The sequence below is a fragment of the Eptatretus burgeri genome, chromosome 5, assembly GCF_056783735.1.
Source record: "Eptatretus burgeri isolate ZD-2024b chromosome 5, Ebu_testis_v1, whole genome shotgun sequence".
In the NCBI taxonomy this organism is placed as follows: Eukaryota; Metazoa; Chordata; class Myxini; order Myxiniformes; family Myxinidae; genus Eptatretus; species Eptatretus burgeri.
In genome coordinates, this window is record NC_140965.1 from 35,230,248 (window position 1) to 35,252,545 (window position 22,298).

General features: G+C 45.3%; 1 protein-coding gene across 7 annotated transcripts in view; it reads right to left on the minus strand.

The window, feature by feature from the left end:
• Positions 1 to 22,298, minus strand: part of LOC147026217 (protein ABHD1-like) — a 67,582-nt gene that overhangs the window by 39,168 nt on the left and 6,116 nt on the right. The window contains exon 2 of one of the 7 annotated variants that reach the window (XM_085881397.1): positions 17,058 to 17,133. The exons of the other annotated variants lie outside the window; for them this stretch is intronic. Coding sequence (XP_085737523.1) covers positions 17,058 to 17,111 — 54 coding nt within the window. The 5' untranslated portion in view covers positions 17,112 to 17,133. The remainder of the gene's footprint in view (positions 1 to 17,057; positions 17,134 to 22,298) is intronic. 7 annotated transcript variants of the gene reach the window in all.

A 22,298-nucleotide genomic window follows, 5' to 3' on the forward strand; every position in this document is an offset into this window, starting at 1 on the left:
GTCCCAATGAGTCGCAGAACGCTTTTGCTGAGGTGCCATGGCAGGTGAGAGAGCTACCCACACCTAGCCAACTGGCGTGATGACAATTGAAGTCACCTCATAAGAGGAAGACAGAGTTTGGATGAGAAGATAGAAGATGGTCCATGTTTTCAGATAGTGAGGTGTAGATGGAGTTATCACTGTTCAGTGGATGGTACAGTACACATATAAACATGAGGTGGGAGGGGAGGGGAAGCCGAAGCCAGAGGTATTCCTGGGGGTGTGGGGGAGTGAGAGCAGTGCATGGAGAGTGAGGAATAGTCTTTGATGAAGAGAGCAACACCTCCACTAGGACTAGGCTCAGGTCTGTCATACAGTAAGAGGGAGTAACAGGGGAGAGATACTTGGGAGTCAGACACGTCTTGGGAGAGGAAAGTTTCTGTTAGGCAGATAATGTCTGGTTTGTCAGTGGCAACCTGTATCGAAAGATGTGAAAGGTTTGAGCAAAGGCCCCGGATATTTGAGGTCCACACTTTTAATGAAGAGGTAGGGGAGGAGGCTTTGGGTGCAGGAGGTGGAGGGGGAGGGGGAGGGTAGGACAAGGGACAAGGGGGGGAGGTAAGGAGGGTTGTTGAAAGAGTGTGGAGTATTGCAGAATAGCGAGGGGAGGGGGCTGAATGAGGAGGAGAAAAGGCTCTGTGGTGCTGGGGGAGAGGGGGTACAAGAGAAAAGGAAGAAGGCAGTTGAGGATTTGAGGAGGTGGAGTGAAGAGATGGAGGTGAGAGGGCAGTGGAGCGAGGCAGCTTGGTGGATGAGAGGGGGGGCAACTTTGAGAAGGATGAGTGAGGGGGATGAAAGGTGGGAGAAAGGTGAAGGGGGAATTTTTGAGAGAGGTGAGAGGGAGGCTTGGAGGGAGAAGAGTGGGATAGTTGCTTTGAGAGTGAGAGTGAGGGGTGAGGGGGGTGAGTTGGCACTGAAGTTGGAAAAAAAGAATGGTTGATGGAAAGCGAACATCCATGGCAAACTGTGGTTTTTAAAAGTTTTACGTCAGAGATGCGATTTAACACAATTCTTGATGGATGCAATGAAGGCGAATTCAGAGAATGGAGAGAAGAAGCGCTGTGATTGTTGGATTTTTTAGGCAAGGAATGAAGGAGAGGTCGAAATGAGAGCAGTCTATTAAAATAGCAGAAGAGTAGTGCATTATGAAACAGTAAAGAGTACCATATGTGTGAGAGAGGAAAATGAAGCATAAGATCGTTTTTGTTGTTCATATTAATATTTGAGAGAATTCAACAGATTAGGTCATGGAAGTGTCGAAAAAAATCGAGGAAGAAGAAGAAGCAGAATCTGGAGAAGGTGAGCATGTTGTTGTTGTTGGGTTTTTTTTGAGATAAGAAAGAGATTAGTTGGGAGAATGGGGGATTTTTGGAAAGTGGGGAGGATGAAAATTGAAGGTAATGGGGAGGATAGAAATTGAAGGTAATGGGGAGAAAAAACAAACAAACAAAAAAATATCGAACACCGAGTGGAACCGGTAGGCCTCAAGCCGATGCCAAGGCCTAGGCCTCAAACACCAGGTAAGAACGTCGACAAAAATACTCACAAAATAGCACGATTTTTGAAACAAAACCGAACTAGGAACACACAGTAACATGTAGGTGAGAAAATTTAACAGTTAAAACGGGACAAATAACAACCGGAAACTTAACTTTGAGAACGTCAGCAGGGAGCCCCAGAGGAGACCTCTCGTCACTCCAAACCCGGAACCCTAGCCGGATTTATCGGCCGAGCCGGACGGAGGACAGATTTATCAGCCTACTCGGACGGACGACGGATTTATCGGACTAGTCTAGACCAATATTTCTCACCCGGGGTTCCCGGAACCTTAGAGTTCCACAAGAGGTCGCTAGGGGTTCCGCGAGAAACAGTAATAAGTAGGCTAATGTATTGTTGAGTTGTTTTTGTTTGATTTAATGTTCGTAAATTTACTATACACGTACGGCATATTGTTGGAAACTCCTTGGTTATTATAATAGAGGCTTCAACCTCTTATATTATTTACAATGATAACAACCATAGGGAATGTATTTAACGATGTCGATATGGCGCCAGTGTGAAACCGCCCTCACTGGTTAGTGGACGTCCTGTATGTGGCGGATTCGTGTATCATTGAGTGACTGACTCAAGTACGGGACGCATGCACGGTGTCCATCTATCTTGTCTGTTCTTCCTCGTGCGGTCTCTCTCTATCTATATCTAGGTTAGTTCTTCTGTTTACCTTTATTGCTTCAGCTTTATTTGTTTAAGTTTTGTTTATCAAGTTACATGAGGTGTGTTTATTTTTTTTGATTTAAAAAAGATTAATTTTTTTGTGAATTAAAACCTCGGTGTGAGGTCTCATAAACGAGCAGTATGTTTTTTTTCATTGCCAATAAATTTGACAAAAAGGGGGTCATTTTTTCCTTAAACCAGGTATCCGAAAAAAATTTATCTATATATTAATACTGAAGGGCCAATTTTGTGCTCCTCCTTGTGGTCGCGTCACGTTTTTCTCGGTATTGTGACCTGGACTGAAAAAGACTTCGTACCTGTAAGAGTGCATCGCACATCGTGGCAATAGTCAACTTTCAACTCTGAAGCAGAATAAACACTTTTCGTTTTACATTCGTTTGCATGGCGACATGTGACTTCACCACTGAGAGTCAGGACGTCATGACATCATCGGTCATTCGGTGACGTCATTACGTCTGCCGTCGACAGACCGTTACCGCTGAGAGGTGTAATTCCACTCCTCGAAAATAGCGTCTGCAATGTAAATCCCTCTTCTGAACATGCTGACTACCTCAGAATGTGAATTTGACACAAAAAATGTAACAAGAAACATTGTATCTTCTATATATCAATACTGAAGGACCAATTTTGTGCTCCTCCTCGCGGTCGTGTCACGTTTTTCTCAGTACTGTGACCTGGACTGAAAGAAACTTCGTACCTGTAAGAGTGCATCGCACATCGTGGCAATAGTCAGCCTTCAACTCTGAAGCAGAATAAACACTTTTCGTTGAGATGGGGGCGAGAAGTGAAGAGGCGGGGGGCAAGGTAAGCAAATTTTTGGGCAGGGGTAAGCAAATTGAAAGCGGGAAACGGGGGAAATTGGGCGGGGGATGAGTGGGGGGGGGGTGGGGTGAATTAGGCAGGGTTGAGTGCGAGGGGGTGGACAGGGGGCGGGGGCCCAGGGGCAAGAGGGGCGGGGAATCAAGAGACGGAGTCGGGGAGTGAAGAGGCGGGGCCAGGTTAAGCAAATTGAAGGTGGGGGGAATGGGGCAGTGGCGGGGGATGAGTAGGCGGGGGCAAGCACGCCCTGTCCAGTCCATGTCCCTCGAGTGTGGGTGAGCTGGTGAGGGTGGTTGAATGAACGGAATCTGTCTGTGACGGGGCTTCAGCTAGTTATATTTACCACGTGAACTACGATAAAAATATAAAAGAGCTAGATATTAATAATGGTATATAATAATTTTTATGCATGGGGTTGCCTGAGACATGAAAACTATTTCAAGGGTTCCACAAGGGTAAAAAGGTTGAGAAACGCTGGTCTAGACTCTAGAGATCTCGAGTCAATCCACTCTGTGCGAGTTTCTGTATGTGACGTCATGCTGCGATTCGCTGAAGTCAACTTTTTTTAGGGGCGGGGCATAGCAAGTTATGAAAAGCACAATAAATGATCGAAATATTGTTCTAATTATCCCATTTTTGATTAAAAAAAACATGGGTGATTTCTTCACTAGAAAGGTCAAGTTAATTTATAAATACCAAGTTTATTTTGCATGTCAGGGGACTTTTAATGATAATGTGATAAATTCAAAATATAGGGGCAATACCCCTGGGCGCTTACCTGGTAGCAGGAGGATAAGATAACCAGGGAAGCCCTGGTAGGCATGTATGACCCACAAAATATATCACGTAGAAGTAAATACCTATGGATTTTTTTTTAATGCCGTGAACAAACTTTGGTACATCACAGGTGATAAAGGTTGTGCTCAAGTTTCATCAAAATTGTGTGTCGTTTCTCTGAAGAAAGCCAATGCATATTTTGGGGGGCAATCCCCCCCCCAATCCCAGAAACACCCTTAGACCCCAACTTTTTTTAATGCCGTGAACAAACTTTGGTACATCATGGGTGATGAAGGCTGTGGTGAAGTTTCATCGAAATTTTGTGTGTGCATAGTTTTGGAAAAGAAAGCAAATACATATTTTGGGGGGCAACCTCTCCCCCAAAAATTCCCTTGGACCCATATTTTTCTAATGTCAAAAACAAACTTTGGTACTTCATGGGTGATGAAGGTTATTGTCAACTTTCATCGAAATTGTGTGTGTCGTTTCTGAGAAGAAAGCAAATTCCTCTTTGGGGTGGGGGGTGGGGAGGCAACCCTCCATAAACTCCCTCCGTTTCCCCCTCAGACCTCGTTGTTTTTTTGTTTTTTTTGTTTTAATGCCCTGAACAAATTTTGGTATATTACGGGTGATGAAGGTTGTTGTCAATTTTAAGCAGAATTGCATGTGTAGTTTCTGAGAAGAAGACAAATGCCTATTTTGGGGGGCAACCCCTGTAGAGTCCCATAGGGCCCGATTATTTTTTCTTTTTAATGCCATGAACAAACTTTCTTACATGTAAAGTGATCAACGTTGTGGTAAAGTTTCACCAAAATCGTACGTGTAGTTTCAGAGGAGAAGTTGCAAGTATTTGTGGACAGACGGATGGATTGATGGACGGATGACGTGCCATCCCATAAGCTCCCTGGAACGATGTTTCAGGTGAGCTAAATAGAGGATCAATGGTCCTGTGGCTCAACTGGCTGGTTGCCAAAATGTGCAGTGATGGATGGATCAGGGTAAAAATAAGAGCTGGATTTGGAATACATGTCTTAGGTCAGTTAGAATTGACATGATGTTCATAATAGTGCAACTCCCTGCTGTCTGATCTTTAGTTTTTGAGATATTGCCCACTTCTGATATGATGATGTCACATAATTTTGTGTCAAAATCAGCCCTATTTGATAATGTACAACTGTAAGGTTTCTATCATTCATATTTTTCGAGATATTGCCAACTTTCTGTATTATAACATCACTGGTGGCCATATTGTGTTTTGGATCAGCTTATTTTAATCAAATGTTCGCATCGATAGTTGATCATATATTTTAAGTTTCTCATTGATTGCTTAAGTGGTTTCAGAAAAGATGAATTTTAAAAGTTTTCCTTTGATACAATATGGCTGCCAGACCATGTGACCAATGATGTCATTGCTAGCAAATTGTATTTCCTACATGTAGTTCACCACATGTGTATAGTTTCACATTGATCGGTGAAAAGTGGTTTCAGAGAAGGCGGTTTATAAAGGTTTTCTTATGATCCAATATGGTTGTCATACCACATGACTGATGACATCATTGTTATCAAACTATATTTCTCTTGGGTAGTTGATCACAAATTTAAAGTTTCCCATTGATCTGTTAAGCGGTTTCAGATAAGGAGATTGTTGAAGGTTTTCCTGTAATCCGAAATGGCAGCCAAACTACATCGAAATTCAAGAACTGTACTTTTGGGGCCTTTCAAACTAACAATGACCTACTTATAGGTGGAGGAAGAGGATGCCATGAACAAACCTGAGTTCTACCACACCAAAGATAAGTTTAGCCAAGTTTGGTTACAACCCCATCAGCAGTTTCGGTGAAGAGCTAAAATCCCATAAGCTCACCTGACCTACGTTCCAAGTGAGCTAAAAATAAAGGATTGCAGTGGCATAAGCATGGGTTTTTTATTTTATTTTAAAAAGATGACATTGATGTGATACTCTACTCAATGCATTAATTGGACATGACTCAATTATTTCCTGATACCCATTCTCTGCTATAACATCCCCATCCTTCATATAAGCAGGCAGTAGCCTCTCCCTCTCCAGACCTTAATATAATCCTGAGATGGTCAAACACTTGGAATATGTATTTCAATCCCGACAAATCTCATACTTTCACTCTGTCCCTCCGAAAAGACCATCTGACGAGGCCTCCCATCTACTTCCTTAACAATCCTCTTGAAGAAGTTCAGGCACTCAAACCTTTGGTCCTCATTATCAGCCCTGATCTTGGGCAAACCACACATCTAAGTTGGCTTCCAAAAGCCAGTCTCCAACTGGACATCCACTGTTATACCAGTATTGCAAGTTATTTTCTTCAACCGAGTACTTCTATAAAGTATGTATAATAATAATGTGAGTACGTCGATAAAGTACATACAATTACAGTATAATGTGAGTACGTCCACAAAGTATGTTCCATTACAATGTGAGCACATCTATAAAGTACTATTGCTTTTCTGCGAAGCCGGCACTCCCCCAAGGCAATAGCAACCAACATACAGCGATCCCGAGACAGTTATCTCGTTAGTATTCATTTAGTTAGCCCTTACATTATATCTATTGGGTAAATGGGAACAAAATGCATTGCAGTGGGCTTTTAGTTCGGTCTTCAATCCCCTATTTTAATTTTTTTCTATTCACTTTATTTCACACGCGAACACCACCATGGGCCAGAGAATGAAAGGTGACTGCAGCATCCCCGTTCAACCCGCATACCGTTTCCCCATTCAAACAGTGTGCCATGAACCAATGGACGCCTCACCTCAGACACTTACCACACTCTGCATGAGGCCACAATGCTCACCACAATCATTACAACACCTTCTAAAAATCCCCACAACAACCTATGCCCAACCTCTTCAGCACAAACACTGCAGCCACTACCAACCACTTCAACCTCTTCACCACAATTTCCTCAACCACTTGCAATGCTTCAACAACCTTAACACAGATGTCACAATGCTTCCCCACCTCACTATAACAGCCGCAACTGTCATCAGGTCCGTGGACACTCACAATAGTCATTGGGGATGCCAGGGAATGGAGGACATAGCGGGTGCCTGCGAATCGGAATACTTCGGCATGTAGCTTGAAGCAAGAGTGTGCGCTGGGATTCATTCAGTGACGTCTGGATAACTCTGGAGTTCTGCTAACTAACAGCATTCGGGTGGAGTCCAGTGCACGGTCGTGGCAGGAAAGCGCTCCCGAAAACCCGTGCCCCATACAAATTATGGAGCTTCATTGTGTACCAGAGCTTGACAGCGACTAAGGCCATTTTCAGCTCCAGAGTCTGGCGTGGCAGGGCTACTCTTCCCGGGGTGGCATCTACGCACCAATGGGGATGTGCAGAAACACCTACAGAGCCTCTTGATCCACTCTTTGGCCCTTTCTTCACCCCGGGTTCTATAAACAGAGCAAATCAGGGTCTTTTCTGAGCCGAGCGTCGTCGTTTTGCCATACGAGAGCCAACTTGAGAGGGCAGCATGAGGAAGTGCCAAGCAGACAGCGCTGTATAGTTGCCAGGTCATCACAGGGTCATCGGTGCTCGACCCCCATGGCATTCCACAGTCAGCGTGAATAATAAATTTGCAGATTCTCTTACATGCCCCGTTAAGCTATCTCTCATACATCTTTCTCTCCCATCTGTTGTCTCTTCCACTGTGGGTGCATCACTGAAAGAGCTCAATGATGTGCACCTCTTAACACTCCCTCTTGCATTACATTACATCACATTTTGCACCTCCCACTCACGCACCATAGACACCCCAGTTTTCTTCCCTCTTCTCCCCTCCTAAGCGATTGGGTTGTGCAGGTCCCTCAACTGTACCAGGTACAACAAGGTCGCTTACACCTCAACTGCTTCTCTTCTTTCTAGGCTATCTCTAATTTTCTTGGGTGTATGTCTGCCGGTGCTTGTGATGTGTAACATAAGTTAAGATTGAAGAAGTTCGATACATTGGGTTATCTCTGCTTTGTGTCTTTCTTTTGTAAACAATGAATGCATTTATTTTGCTGCACCCATAAATCCTTTCTTTCCCCTGCTGTTCATACATGTGAATAAACTCTTTACTGTGCCACGTGACCTTTCCTCCCCCTCGCTTGTAATAAATTGCTTGTGTTATAAATGAACCCAGCCTTTCTTCTTTCCCTTCATTGGACCATCATGGTCCGCACATTAGCTTAACCAGGAAGTTCTGCCACAATAATTTGTTTTATTAGCCGGTGCATACTTAGCAGCTCTGCTCGGCTGCACCTGGTACAATAAGTTTAACGCAAGTATGCACCGAGGGCACGTGACCCCTCTTGAGACCGCCGTCCACATGTAAGGTATCACACTAGGTAGTGTGACCCTGCAGGATTGGCCGTATCAACAGGCATTCGTGGTTGTCCAGCAACCTGCCGGTGTGCCGAGCTATTTGTGCTGCATGGCCTCAAAACCAGTTGTTCGAGAGGAACCTGAGTGCTTCCCCTCATGGCGAGCCTCAAACCCAAAGTCAGCAACAGTACGGACTATTACAATGCCAGTATATGTCTATAAAGTACGTGCTCTTAAGAATGTGAGTATGTCTGTAAAGTACGTGCTATTATGAACATGTTTTTTTTCCATACAAGAGGTACTATTGGAATGTGAGTTTTTTCTCGAACATATTGTAGTGTCAACGGCTCAACTAACGTCGAGCTTGTCATGGCGGGAGGGTAAAATCCTGCAATTTTCCGAGCGGCTTAACTCCTGTGGAGACGTTCCAAATGAATGATGGACAACGTGCGTGAGGGTCGTGAAGGAGACATGAAAACCTTAGCTCTTGTAAAACCAACAGGTTAATTTCCCTTAACCAAAACAACCAAGGGAAAATTGATCCAACAAAAGGAATACGACAGAAGGTTGGGGATGGAAGGGAATGCATTTAATAAATAATTTAAAAACTGAGAATAAAGGAAATCAAGGCACCACACTCCAGACTCAGTCACAGATGGGAAAGGGACAAACCCGGGGGGACTCAGCTCTGGTGGTAGTGGATAAAAAAATGGGTGCAGGACAGCCATGAGCAGGTGATGAGGAGTGATGATGAGCAGGACAATGAGGAGTATCTGCACGAAGGCAGACAAACAGGATGACCTCCTCTCCTCAGAATCTATTCTCCTCACACTCCACGAACCTCTCAGACTCTCATGATCCCCCCTCCCCCACCATTGTCACCTCCACCCTCTTCTCCCAGGGCAACCAAAAACTCCCCCCCCCCTCCCCCAGGTGATCCAAGCTCTATCCTTTGGGAGGCAACAAACGCTCCTCCCCTCGCTCTTCAGGCGATCCAAGCTCCACCCCAATTTCTCTCGCAAAGTCTCCTGGCACCCCGGTTGAGATTGACATCGAGGTTATACACACAATTTCCAAAACCATAATCCCTAACTATTATCATGCACCACCCCTTGTATGGTGCACATTCAAATGAAACAATTCTTAAGCTAACGTTTCCCTACTTATTCCATCACAATGGCTAACTACCCATACATAGACCATTTGTCTCCATACATTCTTATCTGCTCTGAGGTGATATCTCCCCCCCCCTAATGCAACCAAAACACAATGTACATCTTAAAGTACTCACTATTGGAAAGTGAGTATTTATTGAGGATGTATGATTGAAACAAGAGTACGTCTATAAAATCCCTGCAATTGCAGGTGATTCTATACAATAAAACCAAAAAGGTCTGTTTATCTGCTGTATGAACATAAACCTACGTCATCAATGCATCGTCTGCACACCACACAAAATACACCATACAAAACAAGTCATTGCGAAGATCTGCAATCTCTAATTGTTCTTTCTCGTTTCGATTTGTGAACCAACAATCTGTTTGTAATGTTGTGGAAATGGCCCTTAGTATGCTACTAAATATAGGATTAGCTCAGATCCCCCATTAAATGCATGTTTCGCTAGGCTGTTCGGTAAAATGGACATTACATCTGTCGGGAGATGCAAGAGGCTGTTTATTGTTCGTGCGGTGGTGGTGTACCGAGAGCTTCTTCTTCCTTCCTTCCTTTCTCCGGACGAGGCCCTGCCCAGTCGGCTGAGACGGAGTAGCCTAGAGAAGGAAGTGAAACTAAGGGGAGGAGTTTGTCGGCTTCATAAAGGGGTGTGCCCCGAAAATATAAGGTGGTAAGAAACTGAGAGGACGGAGTTGAGCAGTTGGGCTTCGAGGCGAGCAGAAAGAAGAAAAGCCAGTGGTGATTCTGCAGAGAGAGAAACTGAACCTGGGCACGCCGGGTCCGCCTTCTGTGGCCGGGAGAAGCGAGCCAGGGCCAAAGGAAAGGCAAGGAAAGGACTACATAAGGTCTGTCTGCCCTCAGCTGGATGAGAGATGACTGGTGGGAGTCGTTATCTGCTGTGTACGGGACGGTTGTGTCTGTCTGTGATCTGCGTTGTGAAGGAGGCCTGGTGAACAGGCCAGGCCTGGACTTGTATACTGGACCTTGTGAGAAACCAGCTGAAACCCATCATCGACCTGATGGTCTAGTGCAGTCGACCTCGTGGGGTCTGAACGTGCGGAGGCCGCGTGTGTGGGCGGTGCGACAAAGGAGGACGAGCGCCATTTTTGCCACGTGGCATGCTCGAGCTTGGGGCTCGAATCCATGGGCATCGGCTTGTTATGAGCGACATTCGTGCTTTTGACACTTTCCTCTCGTCCAGGAAACATCACCAAGTACTCTGTCTTGTCTGCATGCTGTTTATGTCTTGTCTGCATGTTGTTTAAGGTATATCTCATTGAGGTCCCCCTCGAAACCCGTAATCCATAGTTCCCTAGTTAAGAACAGGTTATAGATTGATAATAACATTGTCGTGAATACTTTGCTTGTGTTGGGTTCCCCAATGTTCCCCAAGAAATGTGGCTGATTTGTATGAAGTTGCCGCTTTGAGTCAATTCGTGCCGCACTGAGAAACAATTGGCTCGATTGGTATATAAAACCAAAATGGTTACAGACTGGCAGAAAACAATCGGCATCTGACAAAACCAGTCTGTAACTGGGGTCTATTTCCCCAACTGGTAAGGTCCAGGGGTACGTTGGTATCATGATTGAAGACGCGTGACCTGAGGCCTGTGCCGAGCCAGCCGGCATTATAAACCCCGGAGACGGCGGTGGTGAGGGTGGCGCCTAATCTGTAACATTTGGCTATCAAGAGTCGGATGCGAATCCCCCCACCCCTGAATCCACAACACTGGTGTCAGAAGTGGGATATTTGGACCTGTGGTGCATTTTGCACCCTGAACATTGGTTACGAGAGGCGCGAAAAAAAAAAAACGGTCCAAATTTGCTTTGATTTTATTTTGAGTGGATCGGGTTTAAAACTTGGAAATTATAAAGAAAAATGGAGTCACAAAATGGCGGCGTGGCTCCATCTCGGCGCGAAACGAAGCGGGAGTGGGCTATTAATAGCGCAACAAATGGCACAACACGAGGCGGAGGCTCCCAGCCACTGGTTAAAACCACGTAGTCACGGCTTGCGCCATGGCAGGCGAGGCAGGATGACTGCGCGAACATTGGCAAGCTTCAGATACGATTGGGGGATGCCTTGGAACAGGTGAGGCATTGAGAGAATTATACAAAGGAGGTACAAATTGAATTGGACGATGCACAACGGCACGCAGACGAGCTTCAGAAAAAGGATGTGTACGGTGGGTTGCAACAATTGGCCGATGTTGTTGTTCGCCTTTCGGCTGCTCCCGTTAGGGGTCGCCACAGCGGATCATCCGTTATGATCCGCATACTGATTTGGCATAGTTTTTTACGTCGGATGCCCTTCCTGACGCAACCCTGGTCACCTCTTACGACACAGGGATAAGGATTGGGTTTTGCCATGATTCCGGTCTGCCTCTCATAGCGCGGCCCAGCGCAGGGCTCCCGTCCTCAAGCGATCCTCCAACCCAAGCCTCCGAGTAGCCGGATTACAGGCACATGCCACTACGCCCGGTCTTCAACAATTGGCCGATGTGCGGGAACGAATTCGGTGGCTGAAAGAGGACTTAGCCAACAGAGTCGACGAACTATGTGGAGAAAAGAATAAAGTAGTGTTGTTTACCCATAATTTGGAATATGAGAAGAGCAAACTGAACAAAAGAATAGAGGAAGAGCAAACTAGTAACTCCCAGAATAGGGAGAACTTGGAAAAAGAATGGGGAAAAAAGCTTGAAAAGGAAAAATGTGAACACTATTTAGAATTGAAACAACTGAAGGAAGAGGTAAGATCGGGTTATCAGATAAGAGAAAGGAGAGAAATCTCTGGAGCAAAGGAAGGAAGAATTGTTGGAAAAGTCAAGACAGTTCAAGGAACTACAGGGAGAAATGAGGAAAGTAGAGTGGAGTACCCATAGGGTGGAACAAGAGAAGACCGAACTGAACAAAAGAATAGAGGAAGAGCAAATTAGTAACTCCCAGGATAGAGAGAACTTGGAAGAAGAATGGAAAACAATGCTGGAAAAGAAAAAACGGGAACACGATTTGGACTTGGAACTACTGAAGGGAAGGGTAAGAGCAGGCAATCAGATTAGAGAAATCCGAGAACAGGAGATAAAAAGAAAAGAGAAACGCCTGGAAGAACTAGAGGAATATAATAAGAAATTGGACGAAATGAGGAGAGCAGCATTGAAAAGAGGTGTAGAGATGAGAGAGGAATTATGGGAAAAAACTTTTGAGTTACAGAAACACCAAAGCAGGGAGGGAATTACAAAATGAGCTGAGGATGTTAAGAGTGGAAAGAAAGAGAACGGAGAATGAAACATTAAGGAACCACACTGTGCAGATCGAACAGTTAAAGGAGAAAGCAAGGTTGGAGTACGAGGAGATAGTGAAAGAACAACGAATGAAACAGGAAAAGGAAATCAACCAATTTAAGGAAACGACAAGATTAAAGAATGAAATGCAAGAAAGAGTAGTGAAAGAACAACAAATGAAAGAGGAAAAGAAAATCAACCAATTGAAAGAAACGACGAGATTGGAGAATGAAGAACAAGAGAGACAGTGGGATAGAAAACGAATTTGAAATTTACCAACTAAAGGAGAGAGCAAAGTTGGAGTACACGGAGATGGAAAAACTCTGGAAAAATAACAAACAACTAAAAAGGCTCTGAGAGGAAGAACGACTCGGATGGAAAAGGAAATGGAGCCAGGAAGTAGAATAGCACAATAATGTGGGATGTGTGATATCACCAAAGGGAGTAATGTTAGTGGTGCGGAACTTGATTGACATCACTCGCCCGATGAAACAACAATTAGAGCAAACCCTGGTGAAGGAGACATTGAGGGAGCATACGGGGTTGTTGACGAATGAAACACATTTTGAGCAGGTCCAGCATGTGGAGCTGACAGCCCCAGAGGAGTGTGGTGAATCAATGATGAGCAACCTGCTGGAGAAAAGCGACCGCACAGAGGTGACTCTGGAACGAAGCAGGTACGTGGGCACATGCATACATGGTGCAGATGAGGAGCTTAAGGTAGAAATAGAATTTTATGTTAATGAAGAGACTCTGTCCGATGGGGTGCACGTATGCGTGACCCCTGAATGTGTGTGTGGAATGCCTGTGAATGAATGCTGTGAGCCCACACTCCAGACGACAGTACCTGTATGTGCTGCCAAGGCCGAAACGTGTGTGGGTACTCACGTGGCGTTCGGGAATGTAACCCTGGAGTGCGAGGCGGTTGGTCAGTGTGGAGTGTGAACATCTAACCTTGGAATGTGTGCATCCTGCTGTGTGTGGGGGTCCTGAGCGTGGGATGAGTGGTGACGTAGGACATAGGATAGAGGTGCTGCATCCAGGAGCAGGCTTTAGAAATTGGATTTTAATTTCTCTATCAGCCTCACAGGAATTTTGGGGTAGAGCGCAGATGAGTAGCAAGTGGCACTGGTGTGTGTCACTTGGTCTTCAAACCTTTCTGAGCACACAAGGGGTTTGGCTATCTGAGTGGGGTTTATCTGTCTTCAGGGAGTTATGGAGAAGAGGGGGAGGCCATTCCACCGATTGGGGTTTACCTGACTTCCACGAACTCTGGAGAAAAGGAGGGGGTGAACCACAACCCCAATTTAGACGTGACCCCTTTGAGCCATGGCGGAAGGGAGGTGGGATCATGTAATGGGTAATGAGGGATTAGTTCCCTCACTCCCCTTCCAATGAGCCAAAGAGGCAGGCCATATAGGGATGAAAATAAATTTTGATTGAAAATTATATCGAGAGTGATTGCAAGTTGAGACTGACAGAAGGGATAAAAGTGGCACGAGTGGATTTGGGTGATTACTAAAAAAAAGTGGTGGAGACATTACAGGCAGAGCTATAAACACACCTGAAACAAGTGGATGACAAACAGTGGCTTGTTTGAGGAAGGATTGAAATACCTGGTTGGAAACATGCAGAGGTTCCATGGGCTGGTGAAGACATTTTGATGTCTTGTTTAAATTGTTGGAAATAAATGATTAGGGCAGTGTGTAGGAGGCCAGCGGACGACGGACGAAGTGACAAATTGGTTGGGGTTTGATGAAAAAGTGTACCAGTTAAATTTGATGACCAAGTGGGATCCGAGGGACTGGTGTGTTTTTGTTTCCACATAAACGTGAAAGGTGTTGGATGGTGTTGTTGAATGGGTTTGTGGCACTGTGAAATGAATGACTAAAGTGTTTGGGTGAATGCCGTGATTGTGCAAATGAGGAGAGTGAGTGCGAACAACATACCCTGTCGGTAGGAGTCTCCTAACCAAGTTGGTGTAGGTTAGGGGGACTTAGAGGATTTGACATGGATTCTGGCTGCTGTTCCATTGTGCAGGCGGACTGCAAGGGATAGGTGCAGGCCAAGGTATGGGGATAATGGCTGGTAGTGTGACATGGCATTGGAAGTTGGTGAGTTGGGAAATAGGGCAGCAGGGCTTTGGGGGTTCTTGGCAGGTGAAGTCTGTCAGAGGTGCCAGGAGAGCACAGTAGGTTCAGTGCCAGGAGAGCACGGTAGGTTTTTGTGCCAGGAGAGCACAGTATGGGTTCTACAGAGCACAGTATGGGGGTTAGAGAGAGCCACCCCGAGAGAGAGTTAGGAGTGCCAGAATCATGCTCAGGTGAGCCCCAAGGTCGCTGTGTGTCCACCCCCCATTGGAAGCAGGCAAAGAGGCCTAGTATAGTCACACTCCCCAGCCAGTGAGTTAGGCCTGGCACCACTAAATGGAAAAAGATAAATAAGGGCCTTGCCCAGTTTTAATAGAATGGAACAGTGTGCCAGGTCAGGAAAAATGGGTCATTTGGATCATTCGCGCCATAGCAGGGTTTGGTTCATTGTTTCGAGCTAAAATTAAATGGTTAGGTTCAATGAACTCTCCTCCGCACCATTCATGTGTGACACCTGGTATGAGTAGTGTTGATGGGAAAATTTGTTGGCAAGGGCCAGGCTAGGTCACCCTCCAAGTGCCAAAGAGGTGACCAGTATGTCATGAGCACACACCCACGAAGATTACGTTGAGTAAGAAACACACCATCCTGTCTGTAAAAGAAAAGAAAAAAAAGAGAAAGGAAGAAAAAAAAAAGAGAACTTAACCAAAACAAGTCCTGCCATAGCAAGTCAGGCAAGGATGGTTAAGGGTATATTCCATCTCACCTGGTCTGAGGTCATCACACCCATTTGCATCCTCAAGAACACCTCCAAACTGCATTTGCTCCCATCGATATCACCGTGCCACCATTGCTGTGTCACCTGCTGTCCAATGCAGGGCTTGTTGCCTGCTGCTGCTTGTGAGTAGGCCATATGGGGCGAAGCATTTTTGTGGGCCATTGCGGCCGAAGATTCATGCCATTGTGTGGGATGAGTGGGCCGAAGAACTCTTTGTGAGATTTGGCCACTGGGCCGACTGAACTCACCTGGTGAGAGGTCAATAAGGCCACAAAGTGAGGAAACCCTCAGGGGTGAATGGACGATACTGCCGGGAGGGGGCATGAATGGAGCGAACACGTGAATGAGAAAAAAAAAGACAGGTGAGGGGTTGAGGTGGCGTAAGCAAAGAGAATGACATGTGACGCTTAATGACCGAACCCCCGACAAAAAAACATGTCAGAATAGCTGTACAGACAATGGCACAACAGAGTTTGTAAAGTAATCCGCTGGCACATCTGTAACTTTGATATTTCAGTTCCAGAAAATTTGTGGGAACATGAACCAAAAGCAATCACTGAAAACATTGAAGTTGCGATCACGTACGATATATTAATCCCGTGGAGCATGAATATCGAAAACAAAGCATTGTGACCAGATATCATACATGGGCACAAGAAAGAGAAGAAGGCATTGCTAATCGAGGTGATTATGCAGAAATCAAGAAAATAACCAAATACCAAGACCTCAAGAATGAAGTGAAAAAATCCCTGGGAATATCATGACAAAATAACTACAGTTGGAAGCTGTCCGAGGCTCAGCGACGATCCTTAAGAGAGCCCTCAGCACAAAACATTAAGAACAGAAAACTTCACAGCTTGGTCCAGGCAATCACATCCTGATCCTGAGGAATCCTGATGGCAATCAGGACCACTTACCGAAATGAGGTGGATATTTTGAGCCCACTCTTGGAGGACTCCATTCCATATTCTGAAACCCCATATGTAGATACACACACACACACACACACACACACACACACACACACACACACACACACACACACACACACACACACACACACACACACACACACACACACACACACACACACACACACACACACACACACTGAGACCTGGGAGGGTTCCATTATTCGAAGCTTGGTACAAAAGTAATGCCTCTTATTTTTCAGTTCGTAACAAAAGCATCATGGGAAAGGTACACAAGATCACAATGAAAGGTTTGTATCTCCCATCCATTTAAAGCTGAGCAGCACTGTGATCCATCACATGACATCACATCACACTTTCAAAATGGCTGGCTGTGAGATGTGTGTATGAAACTGAAAACAATTATAGAATTTCTTACTGTGCAAAAGGTTCCTCCATCATCATCACACCATTTTAAAGCCTTTTTCCATGAGCAGGGGTCAGCTTTTTGCGGGCTCCAATCATGGTACCCTTTCTTGTGGCAATGTTGTTATGGCTGGATGCCCTTCCTGACGCCCACCCTTTCGTCGCCTTCGATATGCAGGGATAATTACCAGTATACTGGTGCTCATTTCGCAGACTTCAGAAGGATGACAGGCTGATGACATCTTTTTTTCGTGAAAATAACAACTAATAATGAAAAAAAACAAAGAACATAGTGAGCATGTAATTGTCATGCATTCATCAACATTCATGTAACTCCCAATACCACATCTCCCTTTTTGTGGTATTGGGAGTTGCATGAATGTTGATGAAAAATATCTGGTGATGAAGCCCCCCCCCCCACCAACAACAACAAAAAAATTGTAAGCATGATACATGACAAAGTCCTTGGTTCATTCAGGGGTTCGACGATATGTCATCCCACGACGAACACCTGGGGTAAAAACTTGTGGAGGCATTTGTTGGACAGAGCTATATGCCCGATGGTCCTCAGAACCTGTCCTACTTCCAGCAGAAAGTCCATTTGAGGTCTCAATTGCAGGTGCTATATGAATTGCATTCCACACTTTCCCATCAGAGAGTCTGTAGGTAGCAGGACCTCTCTGTTCGCCGATCTTGATGGGTTGGGTCGACTTGTTTTGCCCTTTCTGGTGAAGTGCAGGTTTCCGAACTCGCACAAAAGAATCACATTGGAAGGTGGAAGGTTTCTCTCCCCGATGCTTGTCTGTGCATCGTTTAGACTTCTCTTGTTTCTGTTGAGCACAGTGTCTCACATTCTCGAGTCTTGCAGCAGGAACACTGATTTGACGATCCCCAATGTGCAACTTGCCATGTACGTCCATGTAGAAGTTCAGCAGGGGTCCGATGAGTTGTTGCATGTCTTGCAGCTCGATACGTTTGCAAGAAGTCGGGTACGAATGATTTCCAGGGCTTCCCTTCGAGATTTGCAGTATTTAAACAGTCCTTAAACACTCTGTTGAAGCATTCTATTTCCCCGTTGGCTTGTGGGTAATATATAGAACTATGGCAGTGTTTGATGTTTCTTTCATGCAGGAATGTTTCAAACTCAGTTGAAACAAACCGAGATCCATTGTCAGAGATAAGTTCCCATGGATTTCCTTCATGACTGAATACTGCAATCAGGAACTTGATAACTGTAGCAGATGTTACTTGGGATGTGAAGGCTACTTCTGGCCATTTGCTGAAGTAATCAATTAAGGTAATGGCATAGCAACAGTCTATTTGGCTGTTATCAAGTGGTCCCACTATATCGATGGCAAGATTTTCCCAAGCAGCATTTGGAAGCAGAACTGGTTGCAAAGGTGGAACTTGAGTAATGGCTGTTTTATCATGCATTTGGCATGTAATGCATGACTTGATGGCAAACTCCACTTGGGAGTCCATCCCTGGCCACCAGTGGAGATCACACAGCCTTTGTTTAGTCCTTACAATACCTTGACACATATCATGGGCAAGCTGGATTAACTTGGGTTGAAGTTCTCTCAGCTCTATCACACAGTGAGTGCCCTAAATCAAGTAATCCTCCTGCACAGCCAGTTCATTCTGAATGTGAAAGTGGGGAAGTACATTTGGGCCAATGCCCTTCATATTGCAAGGCCATCCTTTGGAGACATATCCTCACACCTTCTGTAGAATAGGGTATCTATGGAAAGTTTCCTTGAATTGTTGCACAGGTACAGCAGCGCAGTCACTGGACATGAAAGCCACCATTTCTACATCCGGTCCATGGTAAGGCTCTGTCATGGGGAGTGGTCACCATGATAAACAGTCTGCAGTCACATTTTGATGGCCAGGTTTATGCACAATTTCATAGTTAAACGACGGCAAGCGTACAGACCAACGTGCAATTCTCATTCCAGCTCGACCAAGACCTTTTGAAGACAGTTGTGTGGTCAGTGGACTGTGGTCTGTACGCAGGATAAATTTCTGACCCCACAGGTAAGTATGCCATTTCTCAATTGCCGAGATGCAGATGAGTGCTTCCTTCTCTACCGTAGAGTACTTGCGTTCACATTCTGTAAGCATTTGTGAGGCAAATGCTCGTGTTTCCTCTGTAGAGTCCTCATGAAGTTGAGTGAGCACTGCTCCAAGTCCATAATCAGACGCGTCTGTGGTCACAATGGTGGTCAAAGTAGGGTTAAACAAAGCAAGTGCTGGGCTGTTAGCAATCAATCTGTTTACCCTTTCAAATTGAGTGTGCACAGCCTCGGTCTAGGAGAAGTCGGCATCCTTGCGCAGTAAGGCATGAAGTGGCTCCACGACTGTTGCATAATTTGGAATGAATTTGGAGTACCAAGAAGTCAAGCCCCGAAAATAATGCAAAGCAGATGCATCCTTTGGGGGTGGTGCTTGTATTACTGCCACCACATGTTCAGTGTTTGGGCTCATTCCCTTTTCTGAGATCACGTGACCCAGAAAAGAAAGTTCAGCTTTCCTGGAATGACATTTGTCATAATGCAGTTTTAAGCCTGCTTGATCAATATGGTTCAAAGCAGCTTGAAGACGTTCCTCGTGTTTCTCATGAGACAAAGCATTCACAATTATGTCATCTAGGGAACACTGGACGCCCTCCTGGCCAGCTAAGATCTGTGACATCACTCGCTGGAATGCACTGGGAGCAGAAGCAAGACTATAAGGAACACGGCAAAAACGGAAAAGTCTCTCGTGTGTTATGAAAACCGTAAGGTCTCTGCTTTCCTCATGCAAGGGCACTTGATGGTATGCACTCTGAAGAACAATAGTGGAAAACATTCTCGCTCCCCGAAGTTCTGCGAATACCTCCTCAATATGTGGGAGTGGATGACTGTCAATTACGATCGCCTTATTGGGTTCACAACGATCCACGCACAGTCGTATACCTCCTGTTTTCTTATGGAAACCAAGGAATTTAGGACCATTGGTATCTCCTGCGGTGATGCTGAGTCTTTGGACCTCTCACTCTCTCACCACAGGCAGGTCGGTGGTCTTTCTGTCTTCTACCATCTCCTCTCCGGTCTCACCCCCCCCTGCTCTGTCTATGAGGGTGCTGCAAAAGGGTGCTGCAAAAAAAGTGTCTATGAGGGTGCTGTGCCTCCCCCCCATATTTCCGCAGGGTGCTGAAGGTCTGCCATCACTGCTCACCTTCACTCTTTTATTCCTCTTTTTTTCCCCGCCTTTGAAATAAACTCCCACACTCTCTTCAATCCCATTCTTCCCTCCAGGCATTCAAAACAGCCATTCACCACCACCTCTTATCATCCCCAATCCAAAATCCAAAACCAAAACCAGTCAGGACAGTCAGGTCTCTTGACTGCCACTGGTAACATGTAACTGCTACCTGCCACATTGTCGGGTCGTCGGCGACTAAACCGACGACCATCACTGGTTCGCCAGTGGGGAGGGTGACTGTAACCCCCTGCAGGACTAAAAACAAAACCTGCTATTGGGCGGATGAGCTCCTTTAGGGAGCCAATTAGCCATCCAGTAAAGAGATGGTGTCTCCGACAAAAACATCCATCTGGTGAGACAGGTGTTTTAGGGAGTAGGTTGCAGACGGCAACCGCTCGGGGTAGTACTACCATTCTAACTTGGGAGCGTTAAAGTGGTGCCTGGAACCATCTTACACTCTCTGTGTCATGATTGCTGGTCTTACTTTCTGTCTCGCTCAAACTACAACGACCGGGCTAGCTTTATTCTCTCTTTCTTGCAAATGTTTGTTTTGATGTTTGTTTGTTTGATCGTACATCGTACGATGTTTGTTTTCAAACAAACATCATACACTTTATCATGCACTTTTCTTACTCAATCATTTTCACTCTTCACTTCACATTCTCTCTCTTTTATTTCTCTTTCCTCTCAGTTCTCTCAGACAGCCTCCAATTAAATATGATAAAGTCCGAAAAGTTAATGGCCCCAGTTCCCGGCATTATGGGTTGTGAATAATCTCCAGTGACCTGCCTGACTCTGCTGTCAACGAGAGGGAGGGGGGCTCAAGCAGCAGTAGTATCGGTCCCTCCCAAGATTCTTGCCTTTTGAACCAACGTGACTCTTTTTCAATTAATTTCACCAACATTCATGGTCTTTCTTCGAATATTTCCTCTGTTGAACATCATCTAACAAACTTCTCTCAGAGACCCAATTGTCACATGATGTTCTTGTTAATTATTTTGATATTTCGAACGACAATCGTTTCTCATGATTCCGCTTCAAAGGAGGAATCTGTGTCTACTCCAAAATCAACAAGCCTGCTGTACGCCTTGTGGACCTCGAATCTCCAAACTTTGATGTCATCTGGCTTAAGACTTGTCTCCTGACCATCACTATTTTTCTGTCTTTCACTTACTGATCTGCCAATTCCACAAACTTTATAACTTTCATTGACTGTCTTGATTCTTGCCATGAGGCCGTGACATCCAAACACCCTCAAGCAGAATTTCTCTATATCGGAGACTTCAGTGTACACCACAGGGAGTGGCTGAAATCTTCCCACGTGGATGTTGGGGGGAGTTGATGCTCTTACATTTTCCATTCTTCATGATTTGGAACAAATTATCACCCACCCTACCCATATCCCAGATCGTCATGACCACACTACCAATACTTTGGATTTGTTCTTCACCTCCAATCCATTGCAATACAGCAATTTCACCTCCAATTGGTTCTTCTGCCCACAATCTTGTTAACATCACTTTACTTACCACCACTTCTCCTCCGACTGCTGCGACGAAACACCAGTTTTGGAATTTCAATAATGCTGACTGGACTGGTTTACGAAACTTCTTTTCTGACTTTCCCTGTGAAGACTACTGCCTCTCCTTGGCCAATGCCTTTATCTCTGCTGAACGTATTGCTGAGGTTGTTGTTTCCTGCTTGAGAAGGTGCAGTTATTGTATTTCACAGCACACTTTTCTGCTGCTGTCCACTATAGGAAGCCTGTGACTCTATGCTTGAGATATTTTTTATCAACACAAGATGTTCCGTCATTTCCCCGTGCCCCGTCTTCATCACCTCCTCCCGTTCTACGGAAGGCCTCTCCACCCCATGATCTGCCATGCAGCTCACCCAAGACATTGGACCGTGCACAAGTCACACAGCATTGTGTGTGTGTGTGTGTGTGTGTGTGTGTGTGTGTGTGTGTGTGTGTGTGTGTGTGTGTGTGTGTGTGTGTGTGTGTGTGTGTGTGTGTGTGTGTGTGTGTGTGTGTGTGTGTGTGTGTGTGTGTGTGTGTGTGTGTGTGTGTGTGTGTGTGTGTGTGTGTGTGTGTGTGTGTGTGTGGTATGGAGGTTCAGAAATGAGAAATGAAGGTCAGGGCGATAATTGTAAAAACAACAATGTGTAAAATGTGATGAACT